Source organism: Callorhinus ursinus, unplaced genomic scaffold (assembly GCF_003265705.2).
Source record: "Callorhinus ursinus isolate GAN/ISIS: 27379988/994484 unplaced genomic scaffold, GSC_fseal_2.0 scaffold1, whole genome shotgun sequence".
In the NCBI taxonomy this organism is placed as follows: domain Eukaryota; kingdom Metazoa; phylum Chordata; class Mammalia; order Carnivora; family Otariidae; genus Callorhinus; species Callorhinus ursinus.
The window spans coordinates 111,337,706-111,364,272 of NW_027397063.1; the positions used below are offsets into that span (position 1 = coordinate 111,337,706).

General features: G+C 37.4%; 1 protein-coding gene across 4 annotated transcripts in view; it reads right to left on the reverse strand.

The window, feature by feature from the left end:
* SLC25A36 (solute carrier family 25 member 36) overlaps positions 1-26,128 on the reverse strand; it is a 39,660-nt gene extending 13,532 nt beyond the window's left edge. The window contains exons 1-4 of one of the 4 annotated variants that reach the window (XM_073899266.1): positions 26,010-26,128; positions 11,318-11,482; positions 6,907-6,984; positions 3,629-3,729 (exon numbers count right to left, since the gene is read on the reverse strand). In XM_073899266.1, coding sequence (XP_073755367.1) covers positions 3,629-3,729; positions 6,907-6,984; positions 11,318-11,373 — 235 coding nt within the window. In that variant the 5' untranslated portion in view covers positions 11,374-11,482; positions 26,010-26,128. Of the gene's footprint in view, positions 1-3,628; positions 3,730-6,906; positions 6,985-11,317; positions 11,483-23,631; positions 23,745-25,755 lie in introns of those variants that run through there. The other 3 variants (XM_025881438.2, XM_025881452.2, XM_025881445.2) reach the window with 3 other exon arrangements.
* Positions 26,129-26,567: the final 439 nt, after the last annotated feature.

Here is a 26,567-nt window from a genome sequence, read left to right on the forward strand (position 1 = left end):
AAAATGAATCCCATTGGAAGGATTTCAGAAATATTCACTGTGAGATCTAACTTTTTTTGAAAATTTTAAGTTAAAAAACAAAAAGGAATATCAGAATGGGCCATAATTAAAAAAAAAAAAAAAAAAATGCACCGAGTACTGAAAATTCTGCCATCTGCAGCAGTTTCAGAGTCCAAATACTTACCTAAAAGACGAATTTTGCCTTAAAGAAAAAAATGCTAACCTTGTCAATGGGGAATCTAAGAAAATATTTAGAAGGGATTATCATATCCCATTTTCCTAATCATTATGATCAGAGGTGAAATCACAATTTTCTATACTTTAGCAGTCAGCTTACTTAGTAAAGCTTTTTTTCTTAGTAAATCTTAAAAAAAAAAAAAACCCAGAATATTTAGAGTAACATTTTGTAATTATTTATAATTTTTAAAAATTAAAGTATATGTTGCTACAATTGTACCTTTCACTATGGCCAATAATATTGCACATCCATTTTTATGGAATATTTTGGATTATTTTGTATTTAATTTCTTGTGTTCTACAAAACAAAAAACAGGAAGAATGTTTACATACAAACACACAAAACATCTGCCCAACCACCCATCTGGCTGAATAAACTGCCATGAACAAATAAAATATTAAAAAATATATAGGCAAGACAAAATTTCTCTTTAATGAGTAAAAACTTAACCTTTAATAATAAACTTTAAGTCAAACAGAAAAATGTATCTTGAAAAGTACAGTGAGTGCTATAAGCAAATAAAACCCACTAGGTATGTAGTAAATGTTAAATGATTACATTATTGGTGTTTTAAAAATTAAGCAATAACTGTCTGAATATATAATCCAATAAAAATCAGAATTCTTTTCATTTAAAAATCTGTAATGTTGTATATAGAAGTCTGTATGTTCCAGATAAAAATTTCTGAAAACTGGGAATTACTATAAAGACACCATACTATTTTTTGTATGCACACTTGTGTCTAGGTATATAGAGAGGGATATGCAAGTTCATTTTAACGAAAACATACAAGTAACCTCGACAAAACAAATACTCTCAGTCTAACAAAGGTTACATGTAGAGAAGGAAAAAAAAAAGCAGATAAAACATAGTCAACATTACTTAATTTTATTAAATAGCCTTCCAGGTGGAAATAATTTTTCCAATTTATACCTTTAAATTTAGGTTTATAAATTCTTATAGTCTTCTCTTGAAACACTACAACAAACCACAGTAAGATCCACTTCAAATAAACTGTCATTGATTAAAAAAAAAAAAAAAAAAAGGTTTACTACCTAAACACTTGAGTTCATACGGATAAAATGCAAAATCAACTGGCTACCTGGAATAAAAATTATGTACAAGGTCTGTTACTAAAATCCTTAACGTGTGTGTTGTTTGATGTGGCAAAATCTTGCAGGCAATATCATTAAACGGTCTATTTTAGTGCATCTTCTGATACCAAGATGACAAGGTTAGCATTTTTTTAATAGCCAGTTAAAAAATGATTTTTCATATGACTGCCTCTAAGCACTTTGCACCCCCAATTCATATTTAGAAGACTTCTAAAAATGATCCTGAAGAAAAACCAGAGCAATCTGGTCTAAATAATTTCAAGAATGAAGGGGGCAAAAGGCTACCTTAATGACTTTGCGTGGGACCATTCAGTTTCACCAACCACGTAGTTATGTATAAAAACTGCGAAGCTAAGTGTTAATGCTCATGAATAGTGCAAGGAAGCTCTCTGAAAGCACAATTCTCAGAAAAATTTAACTGCAAACAAATGGAAGAAGTATTTTCAAATTACACAATAAGAATATAATGCAATAATCTCTGAGCAATGATAAGACAATCAATTTACAAAAATTCAAGGAATTCAAGGTGGAAAATAGTATCAATATAAAAACAAACTCTGAGTTGACATTTGTACACATTTGAGAGAAAAGTGCAAAATGACAATTCCACTGAAATTACATGATACAAAAATAGTAATAAATTCTGATGAGATGTTTTAATGAAAAAAGATGTTCCAATTGGGAATTAAGATATTCTGAAACCCTAAACTTGCACTACTGAATATATAACTATCCTCAATTAAAAATGACTGCTCATCTACTTTCTTTGTCTTCCAAAACAAACAAAAAAAAGATTAACATTTCTTTAATAATTTTCTGGGGTTAAAAAACAAACACTGGTAATCCAGAAATATATTCTTAAAGATCCTAATACAGCAGTTATATAGTTTGAAATTTTTACCTTATACCCAACTCAAATTTGAAGAGGAAAAATCATATCCATATTCAACATCTATAAAAAGTACATTAAAAAAATTCTAGTTGTAACTAGATGGATCTCTATGGTACTAACGAACTAATTCTCAAAATCCAAATCTTTGTAGAGCAACCTACATTCCAAGAATAAGGTAAGGGAAATTCACATAAATTATATAACTTGCCCAAGATCTTTCCTCATGGGTAAATGAGAGTATTTCACCACCTTGACCTCTAAGGTTTTTTACCTTTCAGCTTTAAAACTTCAATGAGCCAGTGAGCAATTACAAATATAAAAAGCCTTGAAAATAATTTGTGAGGTATATGGTAGATTATACGGCTATTGACCTTTCAGAAATTAGTTATTTCCAACTTACACTTAGTTCGTTAAAGTATGTGGTTCAAATTGATCCAATTTATTTCTAAACAGAAAATGGTTAACAGTTTAAGGCACTCATTATTAAACATGTAACTGATACTCAATTTACTGCTCAACAGTTGATGAAAGTAGTAATAATTTGCTTTTAGTCATAGCATAATTTGGAAATGTGAGGTATGGTTAAATATACAACGAATCTCAGAAAACTGCAGAGAATAAACCAAAGGTCACGGCTTTGTCTAACACGCATTGCAACAAATGATTCCAGAACCAGACTGGTCTAATCAGTCTTCTTGTTTATCTTTAAGGCAGTACAGAGGCCCAGAACTAGTTGCTTTAATTCAGAATCATATATACTCAACAATGATGTTGGAAAACATTTCTATAGCAAGCATGTACACAGAGCCAGTGCCTAAATTTCAAGTACTATCTAGTGTGATTTATATGGAATGCTAAACATATTTTTCAAAATACATACATGACAGTAACTCTCAGGTATCAGTAATACATCACAAAAATTTCAGCATTTGAGCACAGGACAAAATGAATACTTTACCAAGAACTGCCGGCACATTTCAGACAGAAGCCAAAACATGCAGCAAAAAGGGAAAAGGCACTAACAGAAATTGAGGAGAGAAGAGTAAATTACAGCTGCATAACTTATTTATAGTGTAATTATGGTTGGATTCTTTAAACTGTCAAAAGTCATCACTAAATATTCAGTGGACTACACAAGACAATGTAAATATTATATTACCTGTATGCTATCACAAACCCGATTACAAAAATGCCAACTTATAACAGATTTTAAGTATACCTCCTGATCAAATTTACTGTATATTAATAAATATAAGAATCATGTACGTAGATGCTAATCAATGAAAAGCACATTGTCTTAACTATATAATGTAAAATCATAATTCAATATTAAGTCTCTAGGTTTTGGAAAATTTTTTGCTTTTTAATATTATATATTCATACCTGCCATTGCAGCTGAAATCATGTGTACCTGGGTAGAATCTGGATCAAATACACCATTCAACTTTTCCTTGCAGTTTGAATAAGCAGCAAAGTATATTGCTCTAAAATAAAGATTTAAATTTTATCAATAAGCATGTTGCATAATTCATAAGATTTAAATGACAAGTAGATCGATCTTTATAATTTTAGAGAAATCTAAAAACAAAGTCTTAGCCACATTCTCATGTAATATCAGGTTAATTTACATATTTTTTCCATGTAGATTCTGATGTTTTGCATTGACTCATTAAAAGACAAACTTCAATGTAAAGTTCCTCAAACGTAAAGCATTCTCCAACAAAAAGACCCCTACCACCCTGACCCAATACTTTTACAGCAACTGAATGAATCAAACAAAAACTATTTGCATAAGATTTTGATGTTTGGAAACATATGAATAAGGCTGGAAGGCTTATGTAATGGTAAGGTTAAATTAAACACACTTGAGTAAAAATGGTATGAGAACTTAAAAAATTGCTAAATATATAATTAGTTGATATTAATACAAAGATATTACCATTAACATAGAATATGTGTTATATATATAAAATATACTTTTTTTTAAGTGGGGAGAGGGTGGTAGAACTGACCCAATTCATCAAGGTATGTTTTAACAATTGAGATACTGTGGTATATTCTAATCTATATTATACACACAGAGTAGTTCACAGTATCCTTAAACAGATAAAATAATTCCAGAAGAAATGAGCCCCATCAGGTCATGTCTACTGTCTGTAAATATTCCATTAAATCTGTAAATATTTCCCCTCTTAACTTATTGACTATGATTTCATGCATCCCAACGACCTCTTCATTGTTTAGCCTTCCAGGCTTTGAATTATTTGCTTGCAGTATCAAATCCTTTTATTTCCCAACAACCCTGGTTATTTGTCCAATAAGGAATGTAACAGGTAAACAAGTACAAATGAGGACAGTTTCACTGTTGTACCTTTTTTTTAATGTGCTGAAGAAAAATGGGAAGCTAATATAATTTAAAATGAAACATTCTACATTATGAGCAAGAAAAACAAATAGAATACATTTAATGATGACAAATTGTAAAGATATATAAACAGCACATTCCTAGAAATGAGTAAGAAATAACTTTTAATGAGAAGATAGGCAACGAATATATACAGGTAATTCACAGTAGAGATAGACAAATTGCAAATCATTACAAGGAGGAGTTTGTGACTGCACCCAAAATTAAACAAATGTATATTAAAACAGTGAAAATCAGGGCACCTGGGTGGCTCAGTTGGTTAAGCGTCTGCCTTCAGCTCAGGTTGTGATCCTGGGGTCCTTGGATTGAGCCCTGCGCTGGGCTCCCCGCTCAGTGGGGAGTTGGCTTCTCCCTCTCTGGCCCTCCCCCCGACCCCACGTGTGTTTGCTAACAAATAAGTAAAATCTTAAAAAAAAAAAAAAAAAAAAATCACACACACCCTGTGAAAATCATGTTTAGTCTATTTGGCAAGTATTAAAAGATAAGAATAGTAACCAACATGAGTAATATGTGATAAAGAGTAATTCACTACTTGAGAATAAAAATATGGGATGCCTTTTCAGAAGGCAATTGAGCAATACTCATAAATTTCAAATGTGTATATACTTTTATACAGAAATTCTACTTATAATGAACTATTCTAAAGAAATACACTTGCTTAAGTAGTCAAAGACGAAGTACAGTATGTTCACAAAACTGTTCCCAACTGACAAAATGTGGAAATAAACCTAAAGGTTTATCAATAAGGAAATGCTTATTAATGATAGAATAGCCATACTATGTGATTAAACAAAAACTACATATTTTGATGGAAAAAGCTTCAAGACAAATTTGTTGAAATATTTTAATATGATTCAATGACTGAATATAATTAAAAGTATACATTTTATGCATTTTACATAGACAATAAGCCAGAAAAATTAACGGAAGCCTATACACACCAAACTGTTTATTAATAACAGTTATCTGTGCAGAGAAGAGTAAGTGCCTGTGAGAAGGCATATAACCTGAGAGGTGATGTGTTTAAGATGGAATGTCAACCTTTATGCTATATATTTTTTTTAGTTTTTACAGTAAGGATAAAATTTTTTTTTAATTAAAGATTTTATTTATTTAGTTGACAGAGAGAGAGAAAGCACAAGCAGGGTCAGTGGCAGGCAGAGGGAGATGCAGACTCCCCACAGAGCAGGGGGAGCCTGATGCAGGACTCGATCCCAGGACCCCGGGATCATGACCTGAGCCGAAGGCAGTCATGATAAAATTTTTTAAAATTTGAGACAGAGCGCACATGTGTGCGGGAGGTTACACAAGTGCGCAAGTGGAGGAGGAGCAGAGGAGAGGGAGAAGGAGAGGGAGAATCTCGAGTAGACTCCATACTGAGCACAGAGCCCTAAGCCGGGCTCCATCTCACGACCCTAATTATCATGACCTGAGGTGAAACCGAGAGTCCAACGCTTAACCACCTGAACCACCCAGGTGCCCCAAGATAATTTTTTAAGAGTGAAAAGAGCCCATAAAAAGTTGAAACCCAATAAATAATAAGGCATGTATCTAGTACATGGGATAGAGCCATTTTTCACTCTGAATGGGAACTCTAGTATTTGTTTATGGAAGAAGTAAATCTAAGATAAAAGGGTATCAGAGAAAAATGACAAATTAATGTATTAATAAGGCCTTTCTGGCTCTTTTAATAGGGAATGAAATTATTCTGTTTAGCTTGTCCTCTAAGCCAAAAAACAGGGTTAGTTTTTTTTTTTTTTTAAGATTTTATTTATTTCTTTGAGAGAGAGAGACACAGCAAGAGAGGGAACAAAAGCAGGGGGAGTGGGAGAGGGAGCAGCAGGCTTCCCACTGAGCAGGGAGCCTGATGCGGGGCTCGATCCCAGGACCCTGGGATCATGGCCTGAGCCAAAGGCAGACGCTTAACGACTGAGCCACTCAGGCGCCCCAAACAGGGTTAGTTCTATAGATCTAGGTATTCCTCTTTTTCACTGTTGGTTCCCTTAGTTTGTTCTTTGCCTTTTGAACTTGGTACACAAACAGCATCACAATGATTTCACTAAGAGGTCTTCACACAAGGCAAACTGCCCAAGCTTTTACATGGTTACTGACACCTGTTTTTATACCATGGTGCTTTATCCTTACCATCTTGACTTCTTTTCAGCATCTTCTATCATTAAGCTTGAAACAAGAAAGATTGCCAAGATTTTGTTTAACTTAAAAAAATTCTTTTTACCTGGAAGGAGCCACCCCCACTAAATTGGGACCTAATCCTCTGAACAAGGAACGAGGCCCTTCTTTTTCCAAGATCACTCTGAAAGAGAAAAATATTTAGAAAGGAATGTCCTTCAACAAAGTCTAATACTTTATTTGTATAGCAAACTTAAGACTTTTAAACCTGTAGGTTTCTGCTATAATGTTGTACTGCTCTGGTCAGTTTTTCTTACTTAGGAAAATCTGTTTTTCTTGACATAGCATAAATTGATAATCTTAAATGATAATAAAAAGAATTCCAATCAGATTCTTTTCTAAAAGTTTTAAAGACTACAGTATAATTTCTACATTTTTATATAATCATGCTACTCTTATCTTCAATATCCTCCATTTTACAATCTTTACCAGCAAATTCAATTCCCAATCAGAAATGTAGTTCACCGTCTAGTATTTGAGGTCCTTTCTTGGTATCGGACAACTCTCTCAGTAATACAGCATTATCTCATTCAACCATTCCAATGAAATGGTGTCAAAATCTGGCATGCTAACCTCCTTTAGGATACTAAAATGGTTAGCCTGTTACCATTTCTCCCTCTTTTCAGTTAACATTTACTATATTGAATACTTACTGTATAAAAACTAAGCAGAGTAAAAAGATAGAAAAGAAGGTGAGACACCTGCCATTGAGAAATTTGATGTGCAGTTGTGGAAAAAAGAATTATATTGAAACAAATAATTCAACAGACTGTATTAATAAGCAAATACTATACAAGCTAGATACATATGCCCAGCAGGGAAAGGAAGAGGCATGTCTAAGTCATGGAAGGCTTTCTGAGAGTTATTAAATTAAACTTGGAAGTGAGGAGAAACAAACTGGAAAAAGTATTTTAACTTAGAGTTACAGGTTAGAGCAGTGGTTCTCAACCAGCTATAGGCTTAAGAATGATTTCTTTAAAGACAGCTAAGCATAATGGTTAAATAAGGGCCTGAGATACGGGGCCAGACCTCTTAATATGAAGATCAATTTTGGTAAATGACTAGCTATAAGAACATAAGGTAATAAGTTTTATCTTATCCTCATTTTCATTTGCAGTAAACAGAGAAAAACAGTACTCTTTTTCTGGGTTGCTGTGAGGAATAAATAAATTAATATATAAAGAACTTAAAAGAGCATCTGGCTCCCTGTAAGTACTTGATAAATCTTAGTATTATGATTACTACTAGAGCATTTGTTTAAAATGCCTATTTCTCTGATCTCACCCTCCAAGTATTGTGATTCAACAGGTATAGGACAATGCTCAGTAATTTGCATTTTTACCATGCTTCCAGATTGACTGACACAGGTGATACAGAACCACTTCTGATAAAACCAGATTAGACAGAAGCAGAGTTCAAAATAACAAATTATAGAGAACATTTTGAAGATTCAGTGTTTGTTAGACTTTTCTGTATCATAAATCTCTTTGAAGAATTAAGAAAGGTAAATGTTCTTTAAAGATTTTATTTATTTATTTGAGAGAGAAAATGAGAGAAAGCCTGGGGTGGGGGGGCGGGGATCAGAGGGAGAAGCAGACTCTCCACTGAGCAGGAGCCCGACGCGGGACTCCAGGATCATGACCTGAGCCGAAGGCAGTCGCTTAACCAACTGAGCCACCCAGGTGCCCTGGTAAATTTTCTTTGAAAAACTGGGTCACATTGGGCTCTGTGCTCCACAGGTAATTTGCTTGAGATTCTCTCCCTCTCCCTCTGCCCCTGCTCACACTCGTGCTCTTGCTCTCAAATAGATAAATAAAATCTTTTAAAAAATACACATTTGCAAACACCATTTTGCATACAATTTCATGTAATTTATAGACCTCTTAAAGTTCATCCATGAGCCACCTAGGAATCTAAGAGCCCAGGAGGGATTCCTAAAGTTTGTGGTTAAGCCATGAAAACACTTCACTCACTAGAATGGTTACAATAAAAAAAGTCAGACATAGTAAAACAAGGGTTGGCGGGGGTGCCTGGGTGGCTTAGTCTCTAAAGTGTCTGACTGCTGATCTCAGCTCAGGTCTTAATCTCAGGGTTGTGTTAGCCCCGAGTTGGGCTCCATGCTGGGCATGGAGCCTACCTAAAACCAAAAAACCAAAAAACTGGGGTGGTGAGGATGTGCAGAAATTGAAAATTTCATTCATTGGTGACAGGAATGTAAAATGATGCAGCCACTGGAAAGTGTGATAGTTCCTCAAAATGTTAAACATAAAGTTACCGTATGACCGAGAAACTCCACTCCTAGCATATCCCTCAAAATGAAAACATACGTCTCTACAATAGCATCATTCAGAATACTCCAGAAGTGGAAACAAACCAGTGTCTATCACTGATGAGTGGATAAACAAAATGTGAGATATACATCCATATAAAGCAATACTTGACAATAAAAAGATACTTGTTAAAACATGGAAGAATCTTGACATTATGCTAAGACAAAGAAACCAATCACAAAATGTGTATTATATAATTCCATTTATATACAATGTCCAGAATAAGCAAATCTGTAGTGACAGAAAGCAGATTAGTAGTTGCCTAAGGCTAAGGGATGGAGGGAGAGGGAAGGGAGAAAATGAGAAGTGACTGCTAACAGATAAAGGTTTATTTTGTGATGATGATGAAAATGTTCCAAATTTAGAAAGGTCATAATGGTTGCACAACTCTGTGGATATACTAAAAACAAACTGTACACTTTACATGGGTTAATTTTATGGTATGTGACTTATACCTCAAGTAAAGATGAAAGGAAAAAAAAAAGCCATGAAACAGATTGCTTGGGACAGAGCCCCTGAGTAGGGTAACAATGGGAATGAGAGTAAAGAGACGTTAAGGCAGAGAATGCAAACTTAGAAGTAACCTACACACTAATGACAGGTGAAACATGTTAAACTAACTCTTACAAGAGGGCCAGAAAAACTGAGAAATTAAAACAAAGCTGAGAGGGATTCCTACTACTGCTGAGAAAAATCAGAGACGGCAAAACCACTGAAAAATAGAATAAAAAATATAGTACTATGGTGGGGAGCCTGGGTGTCTCAAGTTGGTTAGGCATTTGACTTGATTTCGGCTCAGATCATGATCTCAGGGTCAGGAGATCAAGCCCCACAGCGGCTCTGCACTCAGCTCGGAGTCTGCTTGTCCCTCTTCCTCCCCCTCTGCCCCTCCCTCTGCTCATGCACACTCCTGCTCGCTCTTAAATAAATAAATATATATATATAGTACTGTCACAAAAGTCAAAGAAAGAAGTTTAAGGAGAGGTAATCAGTGCTAATAAAAGTCAAAATCATGATATTGAAATGATCTATTATTAATAGGTAAAATGTTCTATTTTTATCAAGATGGTATTATTAATCAGATTGATAATACTCTTATTCATCAGATATTCATCTATAATTACAGCATTTTATTTATTTAAGAAGGTGGGAGGGGCAGAGGAAGGAGGGGAGAAAGAGAGAGAGAGGGAGAGAGAGAGAGAGAATCTCGAGTAGGCTCCACGCCCAGCACGGAGCCTGTCATAGGGCTACATCTCACAACCCTGAGCAGAAATCAAGAGTCAGACGCTTAACCGACTGAGCCACCCAGGTGTCCCTATAATTATGGCACTTTAATCCAAAATTGTTAACAATTTTATTCTACCTATCATGTACTAGGTAAATTTGAAAAAAGAAAAGACTGATGAAATCTTTTGGTAACTAAGGTAAACAGACAGTATTGAGTTTATTTGCTGCCACAAAATAAACACTACTGAACTAAGCTCAAATAGATGATGCACACTAGTGACCTGATAAGGCAGATACAAGTTACATACCTAAGTGTGAACATGTAAAACGTAATTTCAACAGTTTTGACTTTTCAAATCCAATGTGCGATATATAATGAAGTATGGTAAAATGTAAAAACAAAATATTTTTCAAACCACCAAGAAATGTCAAACAAACACTGATTCACCTCTTAAAATCAGTAGAACACTGCTTTAAATTTCAGTTATGTTTAGGTTATGTAAAAATCACAGATTGCCATTAAGTGGATGTACTTACTGTGTCAGTACTTGGAAAATTAAAAAACACACAAAAAGAATTGGCTTTTAACACTATCACATTTCAAAGACAAATAATCCAAAACAGAATTCCTAAAATATTTTCAGAAAACAAATCCTCTGAATAAATATAGAAAAATTTCCCAAATACACAATTTGGAAATAACATTACATTTTATATTATCCAACTAACTCTTCCTCTCCATTAGGCATTATCATTTCTGATGAATATAATTCAGAGTAACTCTTGTTAATAAGTTTGTAAAAAGCCTTTTTAAGAGTGGCAGAATATAAACAAACAAAGCACATGGGTATCATTAAGGTAAACAGACTTAAAAAAAATACACGAATACTGTGCTCTCACTTTAGGCAATGGAGAGGTCCAGGAGACACTACTCGGTTGACACTGGCTCCAGCCATGGTGTTCAACTGAACTTCAGAGATATAAAGTGTCACAGAAGAGGACTGCAGCCGTGTTTTTACAACTTCCAGTGGACATGTCAGAATAGCTCCTACTGTACCACCACATCTACAAAAAATGAAAAGAACAAATCCACTTACTCCATAAATTCATACATTTAGACCGTAAAATGAGCGGGCAACTGGGGCTTCACCAAAGTATTAAAGTTTTAAGTTTCATTTTAAAAGACTAAACAATTTTAATGTTTCATTTATTTGACTGCATACAAACACCTTTAGTAGCTAAAAAGAACTGAGTTTAGTATTTACCTAGCAAGTATAATTAAAGAAGACTCCAAATGGCGGGTATTGTTACTAGAATCTACTGGGAAGTCACATCATAGTTTTAAATAGTATCCTAATGGTTTATTTGGTGCTCCTCACCTAGATATTATTTGTGGTTGTTGACACCTAGGACCCACTATGAGGTATATCCCATCTCTCAAATTCCTCTATCTTTCAAAACTCAGGATATGTTTTCAGAGCAATAAAATTAATCACTGACAGATAATCATGTTTCCTATTTTAAATATTCAAATACTCAGAAGTGTTTTACCTACAAAAAAAAAAGACATTTGTATCTCAACGTCAGTATTATTAGGCCCTCATGTAGGAATCTGTACAAGCTAGGTAGGCTTAGCTAGAATAATCCAATTTATATAGAAAAACTGATCACCAAAACAAAATACAAGCTCTTAACAAATGACATCATTTAAACTTTTTCAAGGAATATAAGAGACAGGCTGGAGTAATTATTCTTTTTAAATGCAAGAATGGGAAATAATTTTCTCTTAAAGCACTAACAGCTACCAAGTGAAACCTTGAGAACTGCTTTTTAACCAGAGGAAAATCACTCAGGAGAGCTCTCACCATACAGTCTAAGAGAAAAGCAGACTAAATCAGAAGTAACCTGGACCTCCATGGGCATTAAAGGAAGAAAAAGAAAAGCAGCCCACCACAGAAATATACTAAACAATTTTACCTCCAGAATTAAAAAAAAAGTGTGCGTGCGCGTGTATGTGTGTGTGTACATATATACATCACATAATAAAAAAGCAGGCATGGCATCAGTATTACTCCCAATAAAATTTAAGACAAATCATTAAATAAGGTAGAGTATTTCATACTGATCTAACAGTACCTGCCATCAAGAAAATAAAACTGAAACAGATTTTATGCAGCAAAAGTAAAAAATACAACTTAAAAATAGAGAACATCCATATGTAAAATAAAACTTGACTCTTACCTCATACTGTATTTAAAATATAACTCAGAATGAATCATAGACCTAGATATAAAACATGAAACTGTAAAACTTCTAGAAGAAAACATGTGGAGAAAAATCACCAACTTTGGGCTAGATAACAAAAAAAGCATGAATCATAAAAGAAAAAAAATGATAAACTGGACTTTACCAAAATTAAAAACTGTCACTTTGAAAGAAACTGTTAAGAAAATGAAAAGACAAGCCTACAGTCAGAGAAAATATTTGCAAAACAAACATCTGATAAAGTGCTTATATTCAGAAACACAACTCAATGATAAAAACAACCCAAAAGAAAGACTGGAACAAACACTTCACCAGATATATGGATGCAAATAAACATTGAAAGATTTTTTCAAAATCATTTATCAGGGAAATGCATATTAAAACCACAACAAGCTATGATAACAATACATCAATTAATGGCTAAAACTAAAAAGAATGAGAAAGCCAAGTGCTGATAAAGACCAATTGGAAATCTCATACATTGCTGATGGGAATGAAAATGGCAGTCATTTTAGAAAATGGTTAAAAAAAAACACAAAAAACCCCAGAAAAAGCAGCTTGTTGGTTTCTTACAAAGTCCCACTCTTAGGTATTGACTCAGGAGAAATCCAGATATATGTCTGCACAAAAACCTGTCCATGAATATTTACCGCAGCTGTACTCTTAATAGCCCAAAACTGGAAATCTAAATGTCTTATCAACTGAAAGGATAAACAAGTTATGGTATATCATTATAATAGATTATCACATTCTGCAAAAAAAAAAAAAAGACTCAACAATCTGGATGAATCTCAAAAGCATTATGCTAACTGAAAAAAGTCAGGGACAAAAGGCTTTTAGTTTCAGGACATTTTCATTTTAGTGACTTTCTGGAAAAGGCAAAACTAGAACAGAAATGAGATCAGTGATTACCAAGAGCCAGTGAAGTACGTAGGAACTGACTACAAAGGGCAGGAAGGAATTCTTAGGATAAAAGAAATGTTCTATATCTTGATTCTAAAAGTAAGTTACAGTACCTTATACATTTACCCAAACTTACTGAACTATACACTTAACAAATTTTATTTGGTGAATTTTATTGTATACCCTGATAAATCCAATGAAAAAACCGAGTATGTGAAAACTAGTAAGAAATGTTAAGTATATGAACTACCTAGATTTGAATACAATTACATTATGTTAAAATTTTAATCATAATAAACTTAATGTTTCCTAAAAACTCCACTTAAGAGTTTTAAATAGGAAATTTAAAAAATTAAACCCCAAAAAGTAAAGATCAAAACCATAATCATATTGTCAGAAATCAATACATCAATTAGATAAATAGAAGGGCTATAAAGGATTTGAAACAAAATTAACTAGATCGAGGGAGACTCCATACTCAGGAAATAAGGAACAGGTTTACTTTTTAAACGGCTACAGAAAAGGCTTAAAACCTCATTACAGCTGACTCCCAAACATGGGGGTTAGGGGAACCAACCTCCCCTACCTCATGTAGTTAAAAGTCCACATATAACTTTTGACTCCCCCAAAACTTAACTTCTAATAGTCTACTGTTGACTGGAAGCCTCACCAATAACATAAACATGTAAAATATATTTTGTATATGTATTATATATTGTATTCTTACTATAAAGCTAAAGATAATGTTACGAAAATCATATAAGGAAACTACATTTACAGTACTGTATTTATTAAAAAAAACCTGCATATAAGTGGACTCTATCAGTTCAAATCCATGTTGCTCAAGGGTCAACTTTATATAAAAGACCACAAGGAAAATCTTTAACAGAAGCCACAAGTTTGTTTCTGTTAATTGTTGAGGGCTAAGTGGCAAGAAATGTGAATCACAGTACACGCTGTAGCATATGCTGCAGAACTCAAGACAGCCTGTGCAGTAAAACACACTGTATTCACACAATACTGATTTACACTCAATAAATCATACCTGTTTTAATTTGAATTTACCTGGGTTTTTTTTTTAGCTGTTTAGTATATTTACTTTATTATTACATTTATTGGAATAAAAACCAAATAGGCCCAAAATTTATAATACCCATGCATATGTATTTTGGTTTTATATTCTATGAAACATAAAAAATGTTTTCTTGGTTTTCACAATGAACATGAATTACTTCTATAATTAAGAAATAAAAACAGGGGTGCCCAGGGGCATCTGGGTAGCTCAGTCAGTTAAGCATCCGACTCTTGGTTTCAGGGTTGTGAGTTCAAGCCCCACATTGGGCCCCATGATGGTCAGGAAGCCTACTTAAAAACAAAACGGGCACCTGGGTGGCTCAGTTGTTAACCGTCTGCCTTCAGCTCAGGTCATGATCCCAGGGTTCTGGGATCGAGCCCCACATCAGGCTGTGTGCTCAGTAGGAAGCCTGCTTTTCCCTCTCCCACTCCCCCTGCTTGGGTTCTCTCTCTTGCTGTCTCTCTGTCAAATAAATAAATAAAATCTTTAAAAAAACAAAACAAAAACCAAGAGCACCTGGCCTGCTTAGTCAATGGGGCGTGCGACTCTTGATCTAAGGGTTGTGGGTTCAAGTCCCATGTTGGATGTGGAGATTACTTAAAAATAAAATCTTAGGGTGCCTGGGTGGCTCAGTTGGTTAGGTGACTGCCTTTGGCTCAGGTCATGATCCTGGAGTCCAGGGATCAAGTCCCGCGCCAGGCTCCCTGCTTGGCAGGGAGTCTGCTTCTCCCTCTGACCCTCCCCCCTCTTGTGCTCCCTCTTTCTCTCCCTCAAATAAAATCTTAAAAAAAACACTTAAACAAATTAATTAAAAAAAAAAAGCAAAGTTAGCACATAGGCCAAGATTCCTACCCTGTCACTCCTCACTGCAAGAAAATAAACCTATTACATAAAGAAAACAATCTACTGGGGAAAACAGCCTTGTTGTAAAGATGGTATATGATATGATCCATGTAAAGTATTTCATGACATGGCACATAGAAAATGCTCAGTAAATATTAGCTACTGAAGTTATCAGCATCTATTACAGACAGCAGTAAGGGAAATTCCAACATAACTATTACAAATACTTTATGGCCAAACCACAGACAAGATATATACTATGATTCCTTAAAAAACAATTCAAGTAATGAGGATCCTAATTATACAGAGCTGGGGGATGGTTTAAGTGGGTGCACACACAAGCACTTAGGCTGTCCTGAAGCAGTTTTATGTTATGAAATTCAATAGGTATGTAAGCATAGGGGTGACACTCCAGTATCTCTCATGCTGTTTTTACCTTAAAGTCATTTAAAATTATTACGCGTGCTGAAATCATTAGCATTGATGCAGAGAACAAAACTACTGGAGTCAAACATTTAAAATCTCACCTTATGAAAACAGGATTAACTTCAGATTATTTCTTCTCCGTGTCAAAAATCTCATTGTTTAAAGAAATATGCCACAAGGACAGAGAGAACCAGGGGAGAAATGAACAAGTCCCAAGATTTCAAGCAAAGAAGCATATAGGAAGGGGTAACTGACTTATTAGTAAAGAGGCAAAAAGAATTGAAGGAGGAAATACCAAATAGCCCTGCAGAATCTCAGAGGCCTAAAGATTAGTGCACAAAGTATTCAAGATGGAGGTGAGGCAAAGAACTGAAAACAGGACTGGCTGATAGGCTATATAGCAAAGGTGGGATACCCAGTGGATCTACCCCAACCCTCACACACTGGGTAAAACTATATTCCCAGGCAGAAGCTTAATTCTCTAAAGAACATGAGAATTCAAGAATCTCTGAGATCAGGTTTCACAGGCAGAATCAATAGATACCAAAAAACCCAAAACCAACACCTACACCAAGGTGAGCTACTACAATCTCTTAAAATACTGGGAACAGAGGTGCCTGGGTGGCTCAGTCATTGGGCGTCTGCCTCCGTCTCAGGTCATGGTCCCAAGGTCCTGGGATCTAGCCCCGTGTTGGGCTCCCTGCTCAGCGGGAAGCCTGCTTCTCCGTCTCCCACTCCCCCTGTTTGTGTTCCCTCTCTCGCTGTGTCTGTCAAATAAATAAAATCTTAAAAAAAAAAAAAAATACTGGGAACAAAGATCCCATCAAGTTCCATAGAAAGGATAAAAGGTTACATACACAGGAAATGTCAGAATAACGTCAGAATTTCCAACAACTGCAGCCGATTACTGATTCTAGAATTCTATACCAGACCTGTCAAGCAGAAAAAATACACTGCAAAGAAATACTTAAGAAATTTCCTACCTTACACCTTTTATAGCTACTAGAGAATGTGTTCTACAAGTTAAGGGGTTAATCTAAAAAAGAGCAGGGAATATTCCAAGTAATTATGTTGTACATCTAAAACTAATACAATGTTATAGGTCAATTATATCTCAATAAAACGGGTGGGGACTGAATTTAGAAACAAAATGAGTAACCTAGGAGAGGGAGAAAGGAATCCCAAGATGATACTGAAATGTCAGGCTTAGAAAATAACCAGTCCAGAAAAGATTCGGTAATAGAAAGTTCAGATGGATGAAGATTTCCAGGAAAAAAAGGCTGACAGATGAATATATTTGAGGATATGAAACTAAATATTCAAGGACTCACATAGCTAAAAACATTTTTAAATGTGTAGCAATTATTAACTCCAAGGGGGGGAATGAAAATATTCAAGAAAGAAAAGCTCACAAAGTGAGCCCTCCTATCACTGATATTTATATTGTCACAGTAAGGTAAGCATTTACTATTCATTTAACCAAAAAATTGTGATGTAACTAACTACGTATTGAGAGGACAGAAAAAAAGGGGAAATAGGGAATAGTATAACTAAATCCTCATCTACTAGAATAGAAAGTATGAAGAAAATTCTACATAGCTGAGACTAGGAAGGAGATGTGGGGGGAGGGGAGTTGGGAAATGCTGTTTAATAAAAATCTTAAAGCAGCTTTTTCTAAAAACATCATACGCATACATTATTTTTAAAGTAATTTTAATCAAAATTTTATCAGTATTTTTTTTTTAAATAGCAGCAGTTTTTAAATGGAGAATGTGGTTGATGCTTCTGGGACCCACTCACTGGACCCCATGAAAAAATGATGTGTATGGTATGCAAGTGTCTTTGACTTAGTACTCCAAAATAAACCCAGAATCTTAACCACTGCTCATCATTTCCATCCTGGTCTAAGTCACTGACCCCTGCTGTAACTCTACTTAGGATTTAATACATGAACCATGCTCCCTGTCTCAGGATCTCTCTTCTTGCTGTTGCATCTGTAATATTCTTGCCTTGAACAGAAGAATGGGTTACTACCTTACCTCTTTATCTTTGCTCAGTTGTCACCTCTCAGTTATGTCCTCTCTGATCACCATATATAATATCCTTCACGCTGACTCTTTATCCACCTTTCTTGAACTACTCTTCTCTACAGCCCATAATGCCACTTAAAATACTAAATATTTTATTTACTTTATCTTCTGTGTTCCCTGATGCTACAATATAAGCATCAGGAAATCAGCAATTTATATCCACTTACTATAACCCCAACATCTCTAATAATGCATGGGACATAGCAAGCACTCATGCTGTATCAGTGAGTGAATACTGTAGCATTTGGTAATTCAGGATTTAGGAGGTAGGAAACAGGGGCGCCTGGGTGGCTCAGTTGGTTAAGCGACTGCCTTCGGCTCAGGTCAGGATCCTCCTGGAGTCCCCCATCCGGCTCCCTGCTCAGCAGGAAGTCTGCTTCTCCCTCTGACCCTCCCCACTCTCAAATAAATAAAAGTCTTTAAAAAAGAAAAAAAAAAAGAAAAGAAAAAAAAAGGAGGTAGGAAACTGTGTATTTGGCCCAACTTGCTTATTCTGCAGATGAGAAAACAAAAATCCTGCAAGGGAAAATTAGTCGCTCCAAGTTGAGTCAACTAAAGAACAACCTGAATCTGCTGATTCTAAGTCCAGCTCTTTCCTTTTCAAATCTCTGACTTCAATTCCACAAGAAATATTTTACATCAAGAAATAGGGGCGCCTGGGTGGCTCAGTTAAGCGGCTGCCTTCAGCTCAGGTCATGATCTCAGGGTCCTGGGATCAAGTCACGCATCGGACTCCCTGCTCAGTGGGGAGCCTGCTTCTCCCTCTCTCTCTGCTTGTGCTGTCAAATAATTAAAATCTTAAAAAAAAAAAAAGGATATCCACATGCCCAAACATTTCACAGAATACTACTTTTTAAAAGGTTGGTCACAAATCAACCAAATTGATTTCATAATCCACTAATAGGTTGCTATACAATTGAAGCATGCTGTTTTATACTAAATTAGATGCAATTTAACCAAGGATATAAAAGGAAAAATTTGTTCTTCTGTATTTTTTTTTTGAGGGGGGGAATGGGACAGAGAGAGGGAGACAGCGAATCCCAAACAGGCTCCGGGTCCAGCGCTGAGTCTGACATGGGCTTTATCTCACAACCCTGAGATCATAAACTGAGTGTCAAATCAAGAGTCGGATGCTTAACCAACTGAGCCACCCAGGCACCCCTCCCTCTTCTGTATTGTTATTACACATCTTAAGTAGCTTCTGAGTAGAGATATCTTCTATGCACTGTCAATTTAGTGCAAGATTAAAGCAGCATGCTACTTAATAGCTGGAGGCTAGGGACAATGCATCTTCAGCTTCACAACTAAAGGGATGTGAGTACAACTAAAATATATTAAATATATACTATGTGTCTCATTTATTAATCTTTAAGATTTTGGACAGCACAATTATTTTATTAAACAAGTTATAAAACAATTAATTGAAAAGACTAGAAATTATTTCTTAAACATTCTATATAAAAACCGTTAACATTTAAAATTTAGTTTTATTCTATTCTCCCACAAAGTTTCTTAACAATGAATATTGACATAAATATTTACTATTTATAATAAGCAAACTCCTCATGGACACTGATCTGAACAGCCAATATAATGCTTTAAAAAACTAGCAAGATAGGGCGCCTGCGTGGCTCAGTCAGTTGTGTCTGCCTTCGGCTCAGGTCATAATCCCACGGTCCTGGGATCCAGTAGAACGGCTCCCTGCTCAGGGGAAGAGTCTGCTTCTACTTCTCCCTCTGCCCCTCCCTCCTGCTTGTGCTCGCTCTCTTGTAAATAAATAAAAAAATCTTAAAAAAAAAAAAACACTAGCAAGATAGAAATGTAGAATGTATTGGGGCCAGGAAGAATCCAGATCAAGAAGGCCATGCGGAAGATCCTGCCATTTACAGTAACACAAATGAACATGGAGGACATTATGCTAAATGAAATAAGCCAGACACAGAAAGGAAAAAACTGCACGATCTCACTTATATATAAAATCTAAAGTCAAATAAGATAGAAGCATAAAGGGTAGTCATCAGGGGCAAGAAGGTGTGGGAAATGCGAAGGTACTAGTCAACAGTACAAATCTGCAGTTATATAGGATGAGTAAGTCTAAAGTTCTAATGTATAGCATAATGACTAAAATTAATACTACTGTATTGAATACTGGAAATTTGCTAAGAGTAGATTTCAGGTGCTCTCACATACAAAAAATGGTAATTCCATCAGATGTTATAATCATTTCACTATGTATACTTATTATCAAGTCATCATGTTGTACACCTTAAATATATACAATTAAAAAAAGACCATGTGAAGAAGCTCCTATGATACCTTAGTATGAGGTACTGAAGGCTAACAAGGGTGACAAAGGCATATAGAGGCTTTCTTTTTTTTTTTTTTTTTAAAAGACATTCAGCGTCATGATCAGACTATTACATTTAGCAATCAACAGCATGGGTGCAAAAAAAAAAAAAAAAATCTACATTAAAACCCTTTGTTGGAATGCTTTACACTTTCCACAGAACAGAAACTAAAATAACCTGTTATACAATTAGTCACAAATACAGTCCTTGAGTTTTTTGCCCATACACATGAGTATTGTCTAAAACATGTCTTTTTTGTAGCAGCTAGGCCCTGCCACCACCGTGCTTGGCTGAGTTCACAAATCTGTTGTAACCTGTAGCTTCCCTGTCACTTATCTGGCTCTCCTCTCCTGCTAAGCTTTGTTTCCTGGCAGTAATTAAAACCTTCTACCACTGCCATAGCTACTGCTGCTGCTGGTACCACCATAGCCACCTTGGTTTCGTGGTTTGGCAAAGTATTGGCCTCCACCACCATAGGGGCCAGATCTTCTGCCTCCAAAATTTCCTCCTTTCATGGGTCCAAAATTTGAGGATTGTTGTAATTGCCAAAACCATTATAGCTTCCGCCACCTCCAAAGTTGCTTCCATCACTACCAAATCCATTATAGCCATCCCCACTGCCACCATATCCACCTTGACTGCCACCAAAGCCACCTCGACCACTGAAGTTCCCTCCAAGACCAAAGTTGTCATTCCCACCAAAACCACCTCCACGACCACCACCAAAGTTTCCAGAACCACTTCGACCTCTTTGGCTGGATGAAGCACTAGCCATCTCTTGCTTAGATAGGGCTTTCCTTACTTCACAGTTGTGGCCATTCACAGTATGGTATTTTTGAATGACAATCTTGTCTACAGAGTCATGGTCATCAAATGTTACAAAAGCAAAACCTCTCTTTTTGCCACTGCCTCGGTCAGTCATGATCTCGATCACTTCAATTTTCCCATACTGTTCAAAATAATCTCTTAGGTGATGTTCTTCAGTGTCTTCTTTAATGCCACCAACAAAAATCTTTTTCACAGTTAAGTGGGCACCAGGTCTTTGAGAATCTTCTCTTGAGACAGCCCTCTTTGGTTCCACAACTCTTCCATCCACCTTGTGTGGCCTTGCGTTCATGGCTGCATCCACCTCCTCCACAGTGGCATACGTGACAAACCCAAAGCCTCTGGAGCCCTTGGTGTTTGGATCTCTCATTACCACACAGTCCGTAAGCGTTCCCCATTGCTCAGAATGGCTCCTCAGACTCTCATTGGTTGTTTCAAAGCTCAAACCTCCGATGAAGAGCTTCCGCAGCTGTTTAGGCTCTTTGGGAGACTGACTTAGACATGACGGCGGTGGGAGGGGAGACTTTAACGATGCTTACTCTGCGGCGTCCACGGGCAGAAAGGAGTAATCTAACGAACGTATCTATATAGAGGCTTTCTGACATCCAATTATCCTCAAGTCTCTCTGGTTCTACATTCTAAACTTCTTCTCACATTTTCCCTCACCATTCCCACTCCAAGTGCCTTAAGCAAGCCTTCACTTTCTTTTTTGCCTTCTAACTGCTCCTGAGTCCCTCTGATCCACTGATGTGGTCAATGAGTTAAGATCAGTTTTAAGTTATCACCAATGTAACTTGCTACCAACAATAAAGTACTAAGTTGGAGCTCTACTGTTAAAAGAAAAACTTAAAATTCAAAGTTGCTGGCTCATTTGCTTTAAGTGCTTCGATTAGCAAAGAATTCCAAGGAAAGAACAGTCAAGTTTGATAGCTGAAGAGCATACAAGTTCATTATTCTATAACATCAAAAACCTAGAAAGGACAGTTTCTAAGGTTTACTACTCCTATTTGAGACAATCTCTCCCTCAAATAAAAAAGAAAAGAGCAATCTGCCTCTTGGTGGAAAACTGACACAATAACTATATAATATACAGTTCTATTAAAGAATTTAATATACATACAGTGTCATTAAAAATACAGCTTAAATTAAATCTTACTTACATCCTTTTGGCAGGTTGTTAGGAGTTGCCTCCGTAACTCAATTGATCTAACCAATGGCCTTACAGACTCTGAATATTAACTCTGGCAAAAAATATAATGGGACCAAAGGGTGTCTTAAAGAAGCGTAAGTTATGCATGTGAGTATGTCACCCACACCCAAGGTCCAGCACTGGTCTGTTGCAAATGTTCCTGATTTAATAATACAGCTACTAGGCTATTAGAAATCTCCCTGAGATCCTGATAAACACATGCTTGAATACAATTATAATCATCAGGGAAACAATCCAAAGGCCCCATACTCAGACAATTTTTGCCTAAGATTAAATGCCACTGCAAAAGGTTATTTAGTTCTATTAAAATATATTGAGTTTTTATAACTTAATCTAAATGGTACCTGTGTGTGAAGCAGCCCAGTTACAACAGCTAATAAAAAGATCTCTCTCCTTTTCTGTAACTATTCATTATTGTTAAAGTAAAAAATAACTTTCCTAATTCCTAATTAACATAATTCTATTAGGATAAAAAAATAATGAAATCTAGTTTTCTATGAAGAATGTACCAAAAGTGATTGCCTAAATAAGTCACTTTCATATATAATTCAACATCTTCAATTAAGAACAATGTAAATTGACCTGTACCTCTGAAACAAATAATACATTATATGTTTAAAAAAAAGAAGATAGTAGGAAGGGAAAAATGAAGGGGGGGAAATCAGAGGGAGAGATGAACCATGAGAGACTATGGACTCTGAGAACAAACTGAGGGTTCTCGAAGGGAGGGGGGTAGGGGGATGGGTTAGCCTGGTGATGGCTATTAAAGACGGCACGTATTGAATGGAGCACTGGGTGTTATACGCAAACAATGAATCATGGAACCCTACATCAAATAAATAAATAGGAAAACAAAACAAAACAAACAAAAAGTCATTAATAACATCTTTGTACTTCAAGAATGACCATTTTTCTTTGTGAATTTAGCTTTTCAGTACTCTAGTCTCAGATCTCTAGGAAAAATTTGTAAAAAAAAAAAACTGCCCCACATCTTAAAAAAAAAAAAAAAAACAATGTAACTGACACAACCCAATGGGCGTTTCCACAAAGCTTACCATATAGACCTCCAGGATATTCTACAAAATTGGCTTTATGTAATATAGAGCTGGTAGGATCTGTAGAGATTATTTGCATTTCCACAATGCTCATAATAAATAATATATAATATATAAATAATAAAATTGGCTTTATATAATATAGAGCTGGAAGGATCTGTAGAGACTATTTACCTCTCATTTTACACGTATAGAAAGCTGTTTGACCTTGGGTAAATCAATACACCTCAGTATTTTTCCAAATTTTTAAGGGGCTGAACCAGATGATCTTTACCGTCCTTCCCAGACCTAAAATTTCTCTAAAAATGATAAACCAGAAAAAAAAAGATAAACCAGGTTTTACTGCAACAAGTTATGCAACCACATGTAAATATAAAATCAAGAGATACAAAGGAAGGGAATTTATAAGGCTGATCACCTATGTTGTGACAGCCCTTAAATTCCAGTACCTCATTTAATACTCTAAATAACCTGCAAATGCTAGGTTCTTTGGGGCAGGGAAGGCTCCTAAATCTATTGGTGTTTAGATGCTGCAAAAACTCCATTTCTGCTTTTAAAGAAAAAGCTAACCAGGAGGTCCTTTACATGTATTAATAACAAAAAAGTGACAGATAATCTTAATCCAAACTGGGAATTTAGTGCAAACTACCGAACCCTACTTTTAACAAAACTTGATATTTGAATTTTGAATGCAGAGTAATAGAAATGTCAGGACCTGGGAAGGGCCTTAGAGATCATATAGTACACCTTCCTCATTTTACAAATGAAGCAATTAAAATAAAAGGTTTTGTCCATTTTTCACTCAAATTAAAATAGCAGGCAGAAGTAGATGTGTGGTCTCCTAACTTTCAGATATTACCCTGTGATGGAATTACATGAGGAAGCTGGATAATTTGCCTAACATGACATCTTTACAAGAACATCTACATGGCTAATGGTTTAAAAAAAAAAAAAAGATTTAATTTGCCGAGATTATTTTAACATATCAGAAATATGGGTTACTGGCAAAAAGTATCATAAATGTGGAAAGTAAACTTCGTCTAAACTCGGTCTCACGGATTAAAAGAAAAATATTTTTCTATTCCAGAACAGTGGCTGGCCCACGATTGGTGTACAATGAAAGTTTGTCGAGTGAATGTGCCAACCTAAGGAAAAGTATTACCACCATTGGCAATAAAGTCTTAAAGTGGTTGACTGAAAAACAAACTCTACCCTTTAAGGGGATGACACTTTATATGGTCATACAGACCATCTTTAGAGCCTTAGCATAATTCACCGTAGCCATTTTTTGATGACTAAGATCCTACAGATAAATAACTCTTAAACTTAAAAATGCTAGGATTCCCCAATAATTTGGAAGGAACCAATCTAAAAAAGAGACTCAACTGGCTCAACAAAATATCTGTAGCATTTTAGTTGACAATCACGGAGGCTTTAGGCTTAGTCCTAATCTTGTACACACAGTTAACTATCTCCAAAACATCTGACCTCTCCCTACCCCCGACTTTCTCCTTTGAGCAGACGAAAAGCAGCGGGTGCACGGGAGGGTTGGTTTTCATGAAAAGAATCCGACCCCAAAGAAAATACTGCTTTGCACCGCATCTTGCAACCTGGAGAAGCTCGGGCAGAAAATTTTCCAAGAGCGAGAAACCTACAGCTCCAGCGGGCGAGTGAACACCAAAGCCTCCCCCGGGGGCGGGAAGCCCCCCCCCCCCCCGCCTCCGGGCCCACCCGGGCAGCGCGGGCCGGGAAGTCAGGTACCCGAGGTCCGAGGTGGGGCGTGAGCGACGTGAGGACGCCTCTCAGCCCGCGCGGCAAGGGGGGAGGGAGGAGGTGGCCCCGGCGCCCATTTTGTCCTCGGCCTCCGCACCTCGGTCCTGTCCCCCAGGCCTAGAAACCTCCGCGAGGCCTGCAGCCACACTCCTTTCCGCGGCCCGCATCCAGGACACGCGCTAGGCCGCGGCGCGTGGCTCCGGCCCGCTTCGTTCCACCCCCACCCCGGCCCCGCCCGCCGCTCATCAGGCTCTCGGATACCGCCCCAGCCTCGCCACGGCTCCGCGGGCCCAAAGCCTTACGTCTCGCCCCGGCTTCATCCCTCATCCCTCCCCGCCGGGCCTCAGCCTCCTCAGCAACCCCCGGCTCAAGCCCCCTGCCCCCTCACCCCTCCCCGCCCGGGCGTCGCCCTCTCGGCCCGGCGGGCTGGAACCCCCTCAACCCCTCTCTCGCCCGCGTGTCAGGCCACGGCCTTCAGCCCAGCACCCTCACAGCCCCAGCCCGCACGCCCTGTCTGGACCGTACCCCCCGGCAAACAGATGCACCAGCGTGTCCCTCTGGGTCATTCTCTCTCCCGCATGTCCTCCGGGCGCTGAGGCGGGACGCGGATCCGGCCACCCGCGGCGGCCGGCGGCTTTGGTCCCGGTCTAGAGCCGCACGGCGCCCCAGGGACGGCGGGGGACCGGCTAGCGGAAAAGCGGCTGCAGAAAGCAACCGGCGCGGCCCTCCCCGCGGTGCTACAGCCGCGCCACCTCCCGCTCCAGCTGAGCGATCTCTACCAGAGCCGGAGAGCGACGCGGCGCAGTGGGCTGCGGGGCGAGGCTGCCTGCGGGGGCTCGGATATTCCGGTGACCCCCGACATAAACAGAAGCTTCCATTGGCCTGCGCTGCGTGACGTCATGCGGCCGGCACGCCGCTTTCACGTGATCGCTAAGGGTGGCGTTTTTTTGTTTGTTAGTTTGTTTGTTTTGTTTTTCTTCAATGAAAGGGGCCGTGAGGCGGGGCGGAGCGCGTGTCCTGAGGGTAGTAGGTCACCGTGCTCTTGCGCCTAATCCGGGGCGGGGAGGCTGCACCGGTGCCACCTGGGCCCGGGCCCGGCAGGCTGCTGGGAGCCCCACGCTCCAGCCCAGACCACGTGAGAAACTGCCTGGACTCCCAGTTCGCCAGCGTGCCGGGTCTCTGACTTTCTTTTTTTTAAGATTTTTTTTCTTAAAAGGCAGTTCTGGGTTTACGACAAAATTGAGAGGGAAGTACAGAGATTTTGCATTCACACCGTTTGATTCACTTTTTGAAAATTGGATTTATGGCATTTCCGCTTCCTGGTATCTACCCCAGGC